At 36.1% G+C, this 15927-nt stretch overlaps 1 protein-coding gene across 1 annotated transcript; it reads left to right on the top strand.

The window, feature by feature from the left end:
- The first annotated feature begins 2558 nt into the window (after window positions 1-2558).
- Window positions 2559-12824, top strand: LOC129269063 (rab11 family-interacting protein 4-like). The gene is made up of 3 exons (XM_064105279.1): window positions 2559-2915; window positions 8498-8603; window positions 11009-12824. Exons 1-3 carry the CDS (start codon window positions 2781-2783, stop codon window positions 11155-11157), a joined length of 390 nt encoding a protein of 129 aa, XP_063961349.1. The 5' UTR covers window positions 2559-2780; the 3' UTR covers window positions 11158-12824.
- Window positions 12825-15927: the final 3103 nt, after the last annotated feature.

The raw sequence follows: 15927 nt of genomic DNA, 5'->3' as shown, positions 1-15927 counted from the left end.
CGACTTCTGTCGCAACCGATTATGACGTCATTTAAAAAAGAATTGAATTTCCAACAAGGGAGGCTTGCTAATAGACTGGCCGGGATCTCGAGTTGGGTATTCATATTCGGAAATTGGCCTTTAAGATTTTTTAGGTTGTAATTTGTTTATTTTAGGTAATTAATGCTATTATTTGAAAGTCGTATCGCAGCTAGTGAACCGTATATAGTGTGCGCTGGGAAAAGTTCCATTTATGATTGATCAACGATGCAGTTTTATCAAATTGTTATAGTATAGTATAGTATAGTATTTATTTTCCGTATAAAAAAAAAAAAAAAAAAAAAATGCAAAATGCAAAACGGATGGATAGCCCATTTTCAGTTTAGTCGACATGACTATACTGTTCTTCCATTGGGTCCATATACAATACAAAGTAAAAAGTAAACACATATGAAAGAAGCATAACATATACGGTAAATCAAACAAAATAACAAAAATGACATGATATATGTTGTTACTAATAAGAAAAGATCATAGAATTAAATAGTTTGGCAAGAATTTACATTAAATATTTTTTAAATGAATGAATTGAATGAATTGACCTTTCAGATATCATGTATAGGTTACAATTATTATTTTGTTCAATATGAATATCAAATGGTATATCAAAATTTATTTGAAAGTCAGATCGCATGCAATGAACAGTGTAGTGTGTGCTGGGAAAAGTTCCATTTATGCTTTGACAATGATGTAGCTTTATTAATTTGCTGACTGCCCTCTCGTGTTTATTTTGTTTTTAGTGTTCAAAGGGTAAAAAATAAAATGCGGCCACTGCAGAGGTGCATGGGCCCCCGAATATGGGACAGATTTAAATGGATTTCCCTACTTTAGTTTTCATGCATTTTGGATGTCTTTTTTGTTTATTGTCCGATACACGTTCGTGGGAACATTTCATTAAAGGACTTGTGGGACGTTTTATCTGACAAGTTCCGCAATTTTAACCGACAATTACCATAGTGATGATGATCCACATCATTTATATTGCGCCATATTTCTGTTAAAACCATTCATAGGCGCAGGCTCATCCAATAAGACAGTAACAGTGCTTCTCAGCCAATCAAAATCAGGGAAAGTTGTCAGATATGACAACTTGTCAGAAAAAATGTTGATGAAACGCCCCCCTCGCACTTCGCGCTTTCAATACTTCAATGAATGGCCATCCAATCTGATGCTCCACCTGGGTCCTGTAACACAAAGGTTAGTGATTAATCGTACGCTTGATTTTTAAGATTGATCGTACATTGTAGTCAATGGAATCAATCGTAGAAATATGTTCTACGATCATTGCCAATCTTTCGAATATTTGTGTTACGGGCCCCAGGACTTGAGAGGGCGTCTTTCCCTCTTGCGGCTTGGTTGGAAGGGAACCATCGGATAAATCATCGAATGAGAGAAAAACTACGGAAGAAACTATACCTGAAATTATTATCTATCTAAAAACTTTGTAAATTGAGACTTATATGGATTTAGTGATATCAGGTTTTTTTTCTATAAACCGAGCCTATTTCATTTTTTTTAGGCCACCGTGCGTCCCCTTATTGAAAATGACGAAGAAAACAGAATCATTTTTTTTCTTCTTATAATAAGGAAACGATTTTGAAGTGAACATATCCTTTTCCACGGTTTGTGTCCCAAATCTAAAATAAACAGGTCTGGTTATAGTCTATATATGCATAGGTCGGTAATTTTTTTTTGTCAGGAACAAAAATTAGAAACACCCTGATCAACACCTTAATAGGCCTACTGAAGAGGGGGGGGGGGGAGAAAGAAAGAAAGAAAGAAAGAAGGAAGGAAGGAAGGAAGGAAAGAAAGAAAGAAAGACTAGAAAGAACGAAAGAAAGAAAGAATTAAGAAAGGAAGGGAGAAAGAAAGGAAGAAAGGAGGGAAGGTCGTTATTGATTAAAAAGGATGAAAACTTTAATGTTTTAGCTAGGTCAAGATCGAAGGTGAAAATCTTAATCTATAACTTCCTGATTATATGTCTTCGCCTTTACAATCCGGATTAAGAGTTATAAATCGTCTTGAAACTGTCAATCGGGTCAAAATCTGACCAATTCCAGTATTGAATCAAAATTACGAAACGCGTAGAATAGGGAAAGTGATTAAAAACATCCAGTTTCCCCTTTTTGATATATATTATTTTGAAAATTTGGGTAATGATGACGTTTTTATATCATTGATTTTTGTTTTCTTTGATGCAAAATAATAGCGAGGGAAATCAGCGGAACATGTTAATAGATTCCTCTTACAGACCGATTAAGGACTTGGATTAAGGACTTGGTTAACATTTTCTGAAAGTTCAAGTAATCCATGAAGGCATTAGGGCCGTAAACACCATAAATTTGTTTTATTTAAAAAAAATATATATTTTTTAAACACACCTTGCATATTTATGACAATTATTTATTAAAAAAAAAAGAATTAATAAGAGATTATCTCAAATATTTTATAAAAGGTCTTGTTTAAAAGACTACTCAGCGCGTGCGATACGGAACTTTTCATACTGGCTGCTTGGTGCCACCACAACAATCCATAACGGAAAATGATGCGATCAAAATAAAACAGATGCAGTTCTCGTGTGATGACGTGCGTATCAGGAATGAATGAAAAACCAATGGAGACTCGAAAGATGCAGACAATTAGATAATCGTGGAGACAGATATGGATGTAAATCTTTTGAGAAGCCAAGATTTTGAGAGAAGGACGGCCGAAATTGGAATTTACTCCATTGGCAGTTAGATATGGAATCGGAATTGGATATTAATTCGCAATTGAAACCCGTTTTCGAAGCACTGGATGTTGGAAAAAGCGGCTTCATTGAGACAAAACACTTCATTGAGCTGGCTAGAGAACATTTCGGCAGTGGAAGTGATCAGGTAGACCATAGTCCATTTCTTATCCATTTCTTATCAGAAATTATTTTCCTTAGTTTATGAATCAATCACAATAAGATAAGGACAAGTTATTCGTGTTAATATGGAATTAACTGATTGTTTAATCATCTGTCAGTGTCCAAACCAAAGTCAAAGAAGAAGAAGAAAAAGTACCGTAAATAAAGAGCAACATGTGTATGACTGAGTGGAAACTGTTGTGGAGTGCAGTGTGATCGAGTGCATGGAGGGGGGGGGGGGGGTAAACGTCTGGACACTTCGTCTGGAACAAACAAAAGATTCTCATTATTTAAATCGCACAAAACATTACAAATACCTGTGCCTTGTCAAATCAAGCAATTAATTGTGAATATTATGAACCTTATGATTAAAAAATGACAATGATAGGGCCCCGGCCAGCACAGGGCCTAATTTAGTAATTAATATTAAGCCCCTATACAAATACTGGATAGTTAACCTCTGTGTAGTGCAGACTGATACATTTTATCTCTCATAAGTTTATAATAGGCCTGACAGGTGTTGTGATACAGTGTACATGTCTTCATAAATAAAAGGAAGGAAATTAAAGATAAAAAACGACATTTGAATACCTCAGTAGTAGGTCATGCTATCACTAGTATTAGTTTTATTCCTTTTGTTTGGATATATACAGAGGTGGTGCATGCCCTGTGATGAGTGTATTTGTGAAAAAAAGGTGGGGGGAGGAGAATAAGAGAAGGGGTAAGAAAACTAACTTGGAAAGATCTATGAACAACGAAAGAAGCAGAAGACTCGGGTATAAATTATTAAAGGAGATTGTAGATTGATTTTTTTTCTTCAAAAGTTATCTTACTGTATGTCTAAGTTTAAAGCTAAATGACAGTAGTTGCAGTAAAATACTGATTTCGTGAGAAAGTCTGTAAAACCAAGGTTAAGTATTACTATATCATCGTGGATCTAGATCTGGGTACAGTTACATAAACTGAACTTTGTGAAATCATAATATCTAAGCTAAAAAACGATCATACTGAAGATCGAACACAGATAGGCACACTTGGGACAGTGTATTATTATTGCTGGAATAAAGACCCGACGGAAGTGACAGAATCCGCGCTTATTTCTCAGCAATTACACAATTTCTTCCAGAATCCTTTGGCACATATTTTTTATTCATACAAACAGACACTTTGGTGATCATTACATTAATTCTGTAAAAAGTCATTTTGAGATCGTCCCCACAACTGGAATTTATCTTTAATAGGGAACTATTAGATTTCTTTAAATTGGTATGGCTGATCAGTGCTAAATAAAAGCTGTGTTAGGCAATGAAGACGTATGTTCCAAATTTTAGCAACTGTTATAGGCCTACACAAATAAGCAAACTGGAAGATTTGAATGATGGGCCTGGGCTTCCCTTTGAATACCAATATACCTGAGCTGATGACCATTGACCAGTAAAGCTTGTAAGATATTGACCAGCATGTCAAAAGCAGTCTGGAGATTACCCTACTTGGCCTATAAAAGGTACCTAATGTATGCAAAACAAGTTCGGATTGCAAATTTCAAACAGAGGTACAGTAGGAATACATGTCAAATGATTGGGTTGAAAGACTCATTTGAAGCATCTTTCAAACAAGGAAGATAAAAAGCCTGTTGGGAGAGGGAACGTTTTATTGTTGTTTACCCACGTGCTCAACAAATAAAGAGAAGAAAAAGGAAGCCCAAGAAAGGCAAGAAGGCATGAAATAGTCAGTGAAGTGGAACACTTTTAAGGATATTTACAGTAAAAGTGTAATTCTCTATTCAATGAGAAGGGAGATCTATTATCAATATACCACCAAGTAACTTCCCTGATGCTACTGGTGTTTAATTTTAAAATTGCAGAAAGAATGGGTGGGGGAGAATATTATATTTTAAAATGTCTACTTTTCAGTCTTTTCTATTAAAGGGATGGTCCGGGCTGAAAATATTTATATCTATATAAATAGAGTAAAATTTATTTAGCAAAATGCTGAAAATTTCATTGAAATCGGACAACAAATAACAAAGTTATTGATTTGAATCTTGACTTTTTTCAATATTTTGTAAAAACGGTTTATATGCACATCATCATGAATATTCATTTGATGGGCTGATGATGTCATATGACCTCCACTTTCCTTTTTCTTATGTTATTAGTTATTACATTAAATCAAAATTGATTCATTTTTTTCATACATGTGTAAATAATATGTCTCCATTATGATGAAATAAGTTGCGGCTATAAATAACTAATGAACTTAATCAGTTGTCAATCCAATTGTTTTAGTTCTTAGTAGAAAAAATTTGAATAAACCTAATTTCATATAATAATATACAAAAGAACAAGTGGGGATATGACATGATGTTCATGAAGACATGCCTAGAACTGTTTCACTAGAATAATGCAAATCTTTAAAATTCAATAACTTTGATATTTCAACTTATTTGTTATCCGATTTTGATCAAATTTTCAGCATTTTGCCCTGAATTTTTACTCTATTTATACTGTAAATATCTCCAGCCTGGACCATCCCTTTAATAGACCTCATTTGTAGGATATAAGTCTCTTCATGTTTGCTGATGAAGAAGGAAGAAATCTAAAAGATGAAATGGTAGACTTGCAAGTTTGACAATCTAAGTTTTTGACATTCAAAGGAATATTTTTTCAATAGTTTTTTTATACAAATGAATTGCAATGATTTCTCTTATTTCAGTTCATTCAGTAAAAGAAAATTTTGAATAATCATATCTGATCATTCTAGATCATTATCAGATCATGAGCAAGGAAATAAAAATAAAGAGAGAGACAGATATGATATTGGTACTAGTATGTGTATTTTTTTCTATGTGTACAGTGAATTACAAGGATTTTCTTTTGAATTCTAGATTATAACAATACAATTTATGCAGTGTAATGAAATAAAGTACCGGTACTAGAAGAGAAAGTTTAAAATATAATGACCAGTATAAAAGTGAGAGACACAGATATTGGTGATTGGTACCATGGACATGCTAAGTCTATTGGTGATGATATAGATTGTATCGTATTTTGAACTTACTATAATTTGGTTTTGTACAGGAAGGTAGCACTCCGTTTAAAAGGAAATTCTGCTGTCAACTTTTGTTTATTTTACTCTTTGTAGATTGGGTAACCTCAGAATCAGATTAAGGCTTCATATAGAAGCTTGCAGTCCAGGGGAAAAAATTACATGGGGGGGGGGGGGGGCTGGGGTCATTTAGCCCTCAAAATAGCACTGGAAACAACAACAACAACATCTTATTCATTGCAATGTTAAAAGCAATTGCAATATTGCAGATTATTATTAACGCAGTAAGTTGTGAAAGTAGCCCCCGAAAATAAAAATATAAATTTTTGCGTGCTATCAGTCTGATTTCTTTGGGACATATTGGATGCTAATTAATGAAAGACAATTTTGGTATACATTTCACTTATTTTCAGAGGGTTTTGAAAAAATCAAAGTTGACTTTATGCACTTAAAGAGACTATGAAATGTTATACCTATTGCTAACAATTCTCTTATGTGCCATGTATAGATAGTGTATTTTAATATATTTTTTGAAGAATGTGTTTAGTTCACTTGTATTTCTGAAAAGTTGTTTGAGTTACAATTTCTTAAGATTAATTAATAAAGCATTTACATATAAGAGTGTGTATATTTTATTGTATTTAAACTCATTTCCCCTGTTCAAGCCTTCATAGCCATACGTTTGCATTGCAGCCTAGTTTGTAATGAGAATCTTTACCGGTTATGATTTACAGTGAGGATAGAGTGTATGGATATTCAACACAGCGCTCCAAATTATTGATTAGTTACATCCAAACAATACAACAAGGATCATTGATATGCAACATATGTGTAGATGTGTACTGCTATAATACATAGTACATTTAAATGCTGGCTCATGATATACAGCATACAGTTATTGGGTTTTCATGCATACATATTTAACACAGGGAAATTACTCATTATGCAAACAATAGTATTTTTCAGCCATTTGTTCTCTCTCCCACTCGGTATGCTTTTGAGTATTGACTTTCTCATGGTGGTATAATAATAAATAACGTGTGTGGGATGTGCTATGAAAATGCAAGTGCAAAAACTAATTCGCAGTACAATAGGAATGTGATACTTTGACATCAAAATGGATGCTTGCAGTGCTGAAATGTACATGTAGGGCCTATGTATGCATTGAGAGTTATTGGAAAGAACAGCACAATGAAATATGAGAGGGTTGTATCAACACAATGCAAAATTGGTGTCTGTGGTTATTTTCTTTATATTCAGTATCACTATCTCTTTTCTGTTTTTGTAAGGTTCTGAAATAGAGTTTCAGTTTACCATCAATTATGGACAATATACTGGATATATGTAGGCCTACATGTACACATGTATACTTATAAACATGGTGAAAGTTAATATTGATTGCATGTAGCCTAATTTATACCCCTTTCATAAACCCATCCTCCAATTAGCCGCCTAAGAGTGATGCGGATAATTCAATAAAAATTGCGTTCACAAACTCCGAAAATAATCCGCACTATTTTTACGAGCGCCCGTCCTGAAAAAGGCGGATAATCGTCATGACAACTGCACACGCCCCCTCCGATGCGGTTGTGTTGGAAAAGGGTGACCTTGTGACCACACCATGGCAATTATCCGCATTATTTGGAAATGCGTTCATAAAGTCAAAATCTGGTCCCGATGCCGCTATTATGCGGATAATTGCAGCATCAAAATAATGCGGATAACTCTGGTCCTCCTCCGATTTTACGACCAAATTATGCTGCTATTAGCCGCATAATTGGGTTTATGAAAGGGGTATGAGGTACTCGTTGCTTGAACATGTAGGCATAGTGGCCTATGGTATGATGGTACAGGTAGATTGTAGATGGATTGATTTAAAGGAAAAGAGTATAAAGGGATCAACATATTCAAAATCAAATGATTTCTTTAAACCCCCCTTTTGAACTTTCTTATTTATTTCCATTTTCAAACATTTTGTACAGGGTGTTTAAAAAAAAATCTAAAGCTGTAAAGATCTGGAACAGTGTTTCTCATTCAGATGCTGGTATGCTACTCAGGAGATGAGAATTGTATCGATATCTAACACCAGTGTTTCATCACAAATATCTGTAGATAAAAATGGCCCAGGCATTAAACTATAACTACTTTATAAAATAATATTTAAATGCATTTTAAGTATAGGTATTAATTCATATTTAAGGAAATGTTACTCTGTCCCCTCTTTATTAAGGTTTTTATTTATTTATTTTTTTCTTTACTGCGCCATTAGCACCTTCTCATGATGGTTAACGGCGCATTACAAATGTCCATAATGTGAAATATTAACTTTTGAAGTATTTTCATAGAAATGTTGAAATAGAATAAGAGAAGTATTAAACTAGATGGGAAGGAGTATGGTTAGTAAAGTTATTATCTTTTACGAAAATAAAATATCTTGCTTCTTCCATTCCTTGATCAGTTTCATGATGAAACTTTCATCACATTTATTTATACCTCCCCTCTCCCAAATTGTCATTCTAGAAACTTGAGCAAGATCTACTCGCGGCCTTGGATCCAGAGACTACAGGTCTCATCGACTTCACTGCATTCTGCCAAGGTATCCAGTCTATTATACTCAGCAAGAAAGGTGAGTTATTTCAGTGAAATATAAGACCTTGGGTAGACCCAGAGAAAACATAGAGAGAGAATAGAGACTGTTTGAGAAAGAAGGAGTATAATAAAGTATATATTTCTCCTCTTTCAGTTTATATCAAAACAATTGTGGTGGGTCATTAAAACTATAAAATCGACTAGGCAGGGATGGGGGGGGGGGGAGGAGGAGAGGGAACAGATTCAATACTAGAGAAAATTAATCAAGCATTTTAGGGTTTTCAGGGGGGGACATGTTGAATGTTATTTCTCAATATATCTAATATCAAGGTAGGTGTGGAGCTGTTCACTCTGTCATTAGAGCCTGTGGAGGACAGTGATATGTTTCTTTGTAGAAAATCTCTGATTGCACATTATGTGATTTTGATATAGGGCAAAAGTGTTTCCCCCAAATGGTTTCATAACTGAGATAAAAAGGAAAGGAAATTAAAAAGGAAATGAGAAATTTAATCGAACCATTAGTTTGTGAAAACTTGTCGCAAATAGAGATTTTCATGAGAAAAAGTTGCAATTTTTTTTGCTTGACTTTTGAGAAATTTTCCCTACCTCCTGTTCAGTTCATAGCAGTTTGATTTCTTGAAATGGAATAAAGTCAGGTTTAGACTTGAAAGGATAAGAAGTTAAACTATTTTGGGTGCATCTGCAAAGGTTTGAAACTGAAACTGAAACGGCAGCTTCTTTATCACCTCTTTAAATTGAAATACTTAAGTGACTATTTATAAAATTTACAAAAGGAAAAGTGAGTGACATTATTAGCTTCACTTGTATAATACGCACTGTACCATCAATCTACCATGGTACATGTACATGTATATCTATGAAACTAAATGAAAAACCTTGAAAAATATGTACCGGTACCATAAATGTCACTTTCCATATCTGATATTAGAACAGTTTTCACTGAACTTGTTTGATTTTTCTCTTGGTATTACACTCAACCTGTAGTGGTGTGAAATTGTGCCTTTGGGTGCTTGCAACTTTACATTGCTTTTGTCATTTTGTATCAACTCTGAAAGTGACAGATTTGGGGGAAATTTGACAAATTTCCTCTTGGGACGTTTTAGAAACTTGGGTAAACAGTGCTTGTGCCCCTATTGAGAACATTTGTCAACTATTTACAATGGTGTTAAACACCTTTTTGCCAAAGGACCAGAAGGAGTTTGCTCATTGTGTTTGCATCAATAAGGAAATTTTCATTTGTGTCCTTAAAGGAACACTCACAAACCTTTGATGAATACTCTTTGTCACTTTTTATGTTCCAAAAAAGCAAAAAATATTAATCACAAGATTAGGTGCATAATTTCTTCCTAAAAAAAATATTGGAAGAGATTTAAACCACCCCAACAAATAGATGATTTGAATAAAAATAAGAAAAAGACAAGAATAACACTGACAATTTCATCAAAATCGGATCTGAAATAAGAAAGTTATGACATTTTAAAGTTTTGCTATAAAATTTCACAATAACAGAAATTTTGAAAACACTTACATTATTTTACTTAAATTCTTTATAAAATTCAACAAAAGTATGCACGAAATCCTATATTTTCACGTTACAAAATGCAAGTGTCCTAATGACAAGCTTGGTTGCTTCACTTCCTCACTTTCGAGTTAAAGTTCTTTACGCGTGCTGCCCCCCCCCCCAGCAAAAAAATTCTGCATACGGCCATGCATATTAGATGTATGATAGAATGTTTACTTCTTTGCTTGATTTTATAGGTTTGAGTACATGTATATATTTAGACCACTTATAGCCTTTTTTAAACATCAGTAAAATCTGTAGAAAGTAATACCCCTTTCATAAACCCAATAAAACACAATTATGCGGCTAATAGCAGCATAATTTGGTCGTAAAATCAGAGGAGGACAAGAGTTATCCGCATTATTCTGATGCTGCTATTATCCGCATAATAGCGGCATCGGGACAAGATTTTGAGTTTATGAACATATTTCCAAATAATGCGGATAATTGCCATGGTGCGGTCACAAGGTCACCCTTTTCCAACACAACCGCATTGGAGGGGGCGTGTCCAGTTGTCATGACGATTATCCGCCTTTTTCAGGACGGGCGCTCGTAAAAATAATTTATGGAGTTTGTGAACGCAATTTTTATTGAATTATCCGCATTACTCTTAGGCGGCTAATTGGAGGATATGTTTTATTGGGTTTATGAAAGGGGTATAAACCTTGATGCCACTGATATACATTATCATCATGCAAGTTACTCTAATTCAATTTGAAAAATGTATGTTTCATGAGTGGTCCAGTAGTCCCCATGAACCCTGAGGTCACACCTTCTGCAGGAACGATCTATAAGTGACGCTAACATTACAGAAATAGATCCTACCGTAATTGTGAATTTGATTTGCATTTGATAAACAGGAGGTGCACCACCTAACCAAGAGCTTCCATCCTCCCACACGCTGCCAGAGGACACCAAACAGTTCACGGTGGATGACGATGATGCCAAAAGCAATGGGGTAAGTTCAACGGTCAATTGGTGGCTCAGTGGTAGAGCGCCTGCTTCATGAATGGGAGGTCGTGGGTTTGATCCCTGGCCGAGTCATACCAACCCCCATCAGAATCATGTCTTCCATAAAAAGTTAATACAATATACTTTTTGAGTGTTTGCATATTTGATTAACATTGTCATGATTAATATTGAGGAAAAAAATAAAAATTCCAATCCGAGGTGTCTTTCAAGTCTATGAAGCAATTTCTAATGCTTTTTGTCTTCAAAATTTAGGTTCAAAGGAACTTTCAAGGATATGACAAACTAAAAGTCATGGCATATAGATCCAGCCATAAGTGCAGCAGATGAAGAACTTTTGGTGCCATTCGCCTCAAAAGACCGCAGCTCTCTATCTGTGAAAATGTCAAAGATTATCAGTGATTGTGATAATCGCAACTCGATAGCTTCGACCTGTTTACCTGACAAAATGTGATGGGTTGGTATTTGCGTATCACATAGGGATTGGAATGACTAGGATTTTTTTTTATTTGGAGCTCAAAACTCCTCATACTTAATAACATGCAGATTGTCTGGAGCTTGGTAAAGGAGTTCTGAGCTTGACTGACTGAAATTACATTTTATGACTGTGTTAGTTCTTGGTCTGGATCTGCTACAGGCATGCTTTTTAATCTGTATTTGTTCAAGAATTTATGACTTTTAGAGTTTGGAAGAGGAGTAGTTTGATTTCTTGAAATGGGATAAACTCTTTAAAAAGTCATTATGTCTTCAGGTTTAGACTTGAAAGGATATAAAGTTAAATATTTTGGATGCATCTGCAGAGGTTTGAAACTTGATGAAATTTGTTTTACTGAAGAACAGTCGAATATCAAACCAAATAAAATGGATGGTATTGTATGGACAATTGGCTCTGGGGTGATTGGACTATTGACTTTGTCCCACCTGACTTAAGATGTGTTTGCAAAATGTTGATAAAGTGTGACCAAAGTTTGCACTGGGGACATAAAACAGAAAAGGACATACTGAAAATTGAATATGATGTCCATTGTCTATGCTGGATGCCATTTGAGCGCAAGTTGTGATCATAGAATCATTGTACCTTGATTCATCATCTGCAGGAATGATGTCATTCAGCAATGATTTGTATTCTTATAGTTGGAACTTTGATAGGAGAACCTAATTGATCATGACATTGTAGGGGCATCCTTGGATGGCTGTAAGAATGGACAACATGGCCAAGAAGTGTCGGAATACAGATCTTCATTGTTCATGAATTGTGTGTGCTGATTGATAAACAAAACAAAGCTCCATGAGTATAAGCACAAGCTTTTTTAATGAAACCTTCCCACATACAGTACATTAAAAATATGTTTTGTATTTTAACATGATTTAATGGGACCTTTACATCTGAAGCCACCTGTAGAGCTCTCAAGAGCCACATTGATCTCAAGCAGTACTCTTGGACTTGAAGAACTCTTGGTGTAGTGATTATGGTTGGTTTGTCGAAGACCTGTGTTGTCCTGGTGCCAGTTTCTTTGCTGTTGTGCTTGCAATATTTCCCTGGAGTTCTTCAACCTTTGGTTGTCCTGCAGCTAGCACTGCAGAAGGTGTGTTTTGCAGTATTGCAGATACTCTGGAAGGTTCTTAATGCTTGGCTCTTCACCAGCTTTTTGGTGTATGCAATGGTATCTTGCTCAGAGAGGTTAGAATCACAGGTAAATGTACCTTAACAAAATAAAAAAAATTAGAATACATCTTCGATGATCCCTTATACTAGTACTTGTATATCTATACACGGGGTAATATAGGAGCACCTTGAGCACCTACCAAGGTGGATACGTGTGCTATTCAAATCCTGTATTATATTTATTTATTTATATCTCTTACTCATAGATCTATAGCAGAACCAGAAAACAACTGTAAGAGTTGAATTTTGCCTTATTTAATATAATTGTTTATTTCACACTTTGCTTTCCATACTTCTCTTCACTACCATTTCTATGCCTCTGTCACACACCTGTTTCTCTCATTCCTTAGTTTCTTCATCACATCATTCCATTGCCATTCCAACTCCATACAGCTTCACATGTTTCTATTGTTATTTTCTCATTTACATTCAGAACATTCTTCTTCATTCATATCATCTTACCTCATCCTCATTGGTTCACCTTTCACCCTTGGTTCCTCCACTTTTCTGGGTTCTCCCATTCTCTGTTTCTCTATTGGTTGAATTTATCATGTGACATTATTTTTGAATATATTTGAATGTATTATTTGTGAAGGCAATGCCTAGTGAGGTCTGCATTGCAGACCAATAAATCAGAGCACTACTAGACTTCATTTTGGTCAACATCTTTATTTTTGAGTTTAGCTCAATATAATATGAGTTTGCTTGTTTCTGACTGATTTGTGAGGTAGACATGTTAGAACACTCGGCCACCCTACAAACTGGTAGCAGCGGTGTCTCCCTAACTTCAGGCAGAGTTTGCAGCCAGTGATAGCCCTACCAAGCTAATTTCACCCTGTTTCAACTGACATGTTAGCTCTTCCTCCTTCAGTAAAGCTATTTGCCTCCTACTTCATGTGCATAGACTTCAATATACTACTCATCGTGGGTTTAGTACTTCAAGCATTTTGCAACCTGCTTCAAGTCTTGATTTCTCCCTTCATCTTGAATTTTAGCGGAGTAAATTTGTCTACATATTTGAGTAAGTCTACCACCATTTTTATCAGATATCATATATATTTGATGTCATCCTTCATCATTTATTCTCCAGTTATTTATTAGTATGCAACTTATGAGATAGTATTTTCATCCTTTGCATGATTAGTAAGCTCCCTCCTTCATTAAGACACTTTTATGCTGTTAATGAAAGTTGATCGCCCTTCTTCATTTACATAAACTTGTACAGCATTGTCTGGTAGTCTTAATTCATCATGGCAATGTTTCGCCTTGAATTACCAGAGACTTTCACTGGAGAAGGTCAAGATTTTCACCAATGGGTGAAAAGATTTGAAGTTGCAGTTGACTCAGTAGGCAGTAGTAATGCTCAGAAACATAGCTTACTTCCTTCCAGACTTTCAGGTTCAGCATTTACTGTCTGGGAAAATATTCCTGATTCTGATAAGAAAGACTTTCAGAAAGTAAAGACAATTCTTTCAGAAATATTTGGCAGAAAAACATACCTAACAAACTTCCGTTCTTGTGTTACTGCACGGACTAGACAGCCCCTAGAACCTATTGAAGTATTTGCAGCAGCTATTTCAACGTTAGTTGGTGAAGCTTTTCCCAAGTACGATGAGGAAGCTCAAGATGGAGAGAAGTTTCGTCGCTTCATGGCAGGCTTAGACTTACAGCTGAGGAGAAAGCTATATGAACACGGTGTCAAATCTTTCAAGCAAGCCGTTAATACTGCAGTTCGCATAGAACAAGCAACACTTTTGGGTCAGTCTGATAGTACTCAGATTCAAGTGGCTGCTACATCCAAGTCTGAGAACTCAAACGATGCACTCATGCAGCGTATTGCCTCCCTAGAGGAAAAGATTGAAACACTCACGATGTCAGGTCGCTCAAGATCTCCTTCCTCCTTCGAGAAAAGACCACATGACAGAAATTATCATCGGTCACCATACTCAAGTCCAAATAGGTACTCACGTGGTGATGATAGATCATACCATCGTCGGTCAGCATACTCAAGTCCGACTAGATACTCCCGTCGTGATGAAAGGCCATATCATGGACATCGTTCACCCTCATCTAGTCCGACAAGATATGGGTACTACCACGATAAGCATAATTACCAGCAAGAGAGATCACGACATAGATCATATCCCCATTCTTATCATGATTCCTCCCTTCATCGATCAGACTCACCTAGAAGGAATTTCTCGTCACCCTCATCCAGTCCGACAAGATACTCGTCGCACTCACAATCATCCTCCTTCAGACCAGATATGCCGAGTAGACGTCCCCCTACTCCGCCCAGAAGGCAACGGAATGTTCGCTTCAACGACCAAGCTGATAGAACTTACCAGGGAAACTACCTCTAGTTGGTGATGCGGGTCACTCATCAACTCCCACAACTACGGCCCAAGTAAACAAAGAAAATGGATCTGAGTGTTTGTCGCAACAACCACCCTTCATCCCTGTAATCCTAGACAACACATATGTCTTGGCGTATTTAGACTGCGGATCATACACCTCCCTTGTCAGCAGTGATTTCTATGACTCAATACCAAAGTCTCAGAGAAGCCCTCTAGTGAAATCCACTATTGCAGCAACGTCTGTCACCAAACAGCTTCTAGACATCATCGGTACCATTGATATCATCCTACATCTTGGTAATACTTCACGACGACATACGTTCATGGTCGCCAGAGGAATAAGCCACCCTGTCATCATAGGTTGGGATTTCTTTTGGAGAAACGACGCAGTACTCTCCACTACTACGTTCACCATGCCAGGTGTAACGATACCTCTAGTCGACAAGCACCGTTACCAAGCCCCTTTCAAGTGCAATGTTACACTGGTAGGACAAGTCTCTATACCAGCAATGAGCGAGATACATGTCCAAGGCAGACTAGAACCTCAACAACCAGACCTTATCCCGCAAGGATATGATGGTATCTTTGAGCCAACATTACAAGAATGTCATCCTGTAGCTGGTGCCAGATCAGTGAACACAGCCCAAGACGGTCTCATCCTTGTTAGACTAGTCAATACATCTCAAGAAAAGGTTGATCTTACAGTGAACACCACCCTTGGTCACTTCCACTCACTGACCAGTGATCCAGAAGAAGAATACAAGATCTTCGATAAGGTGATTGCAGC

This window comes from Lytechinus pictus, chromosome 10 (assembly GCF_037042905.1).
Source record: "Lytechinus pictus isolate F3 Inbred chromosome 10, Lp3.0, whole genome shotgun sequence".
In the NCBI taxonomy this organism is placed as follows: Eukaryota; Metazoa; Echinodermata; class Echinoidea; order Temnopleuroida; family Toxopneustidae; genus Lytechinus; species Lytechinus pictus.
Note: the sequence above shows the minus strand (reverse complement) of the source record. Positions and strands in the feature narration are given on the sequence as shown.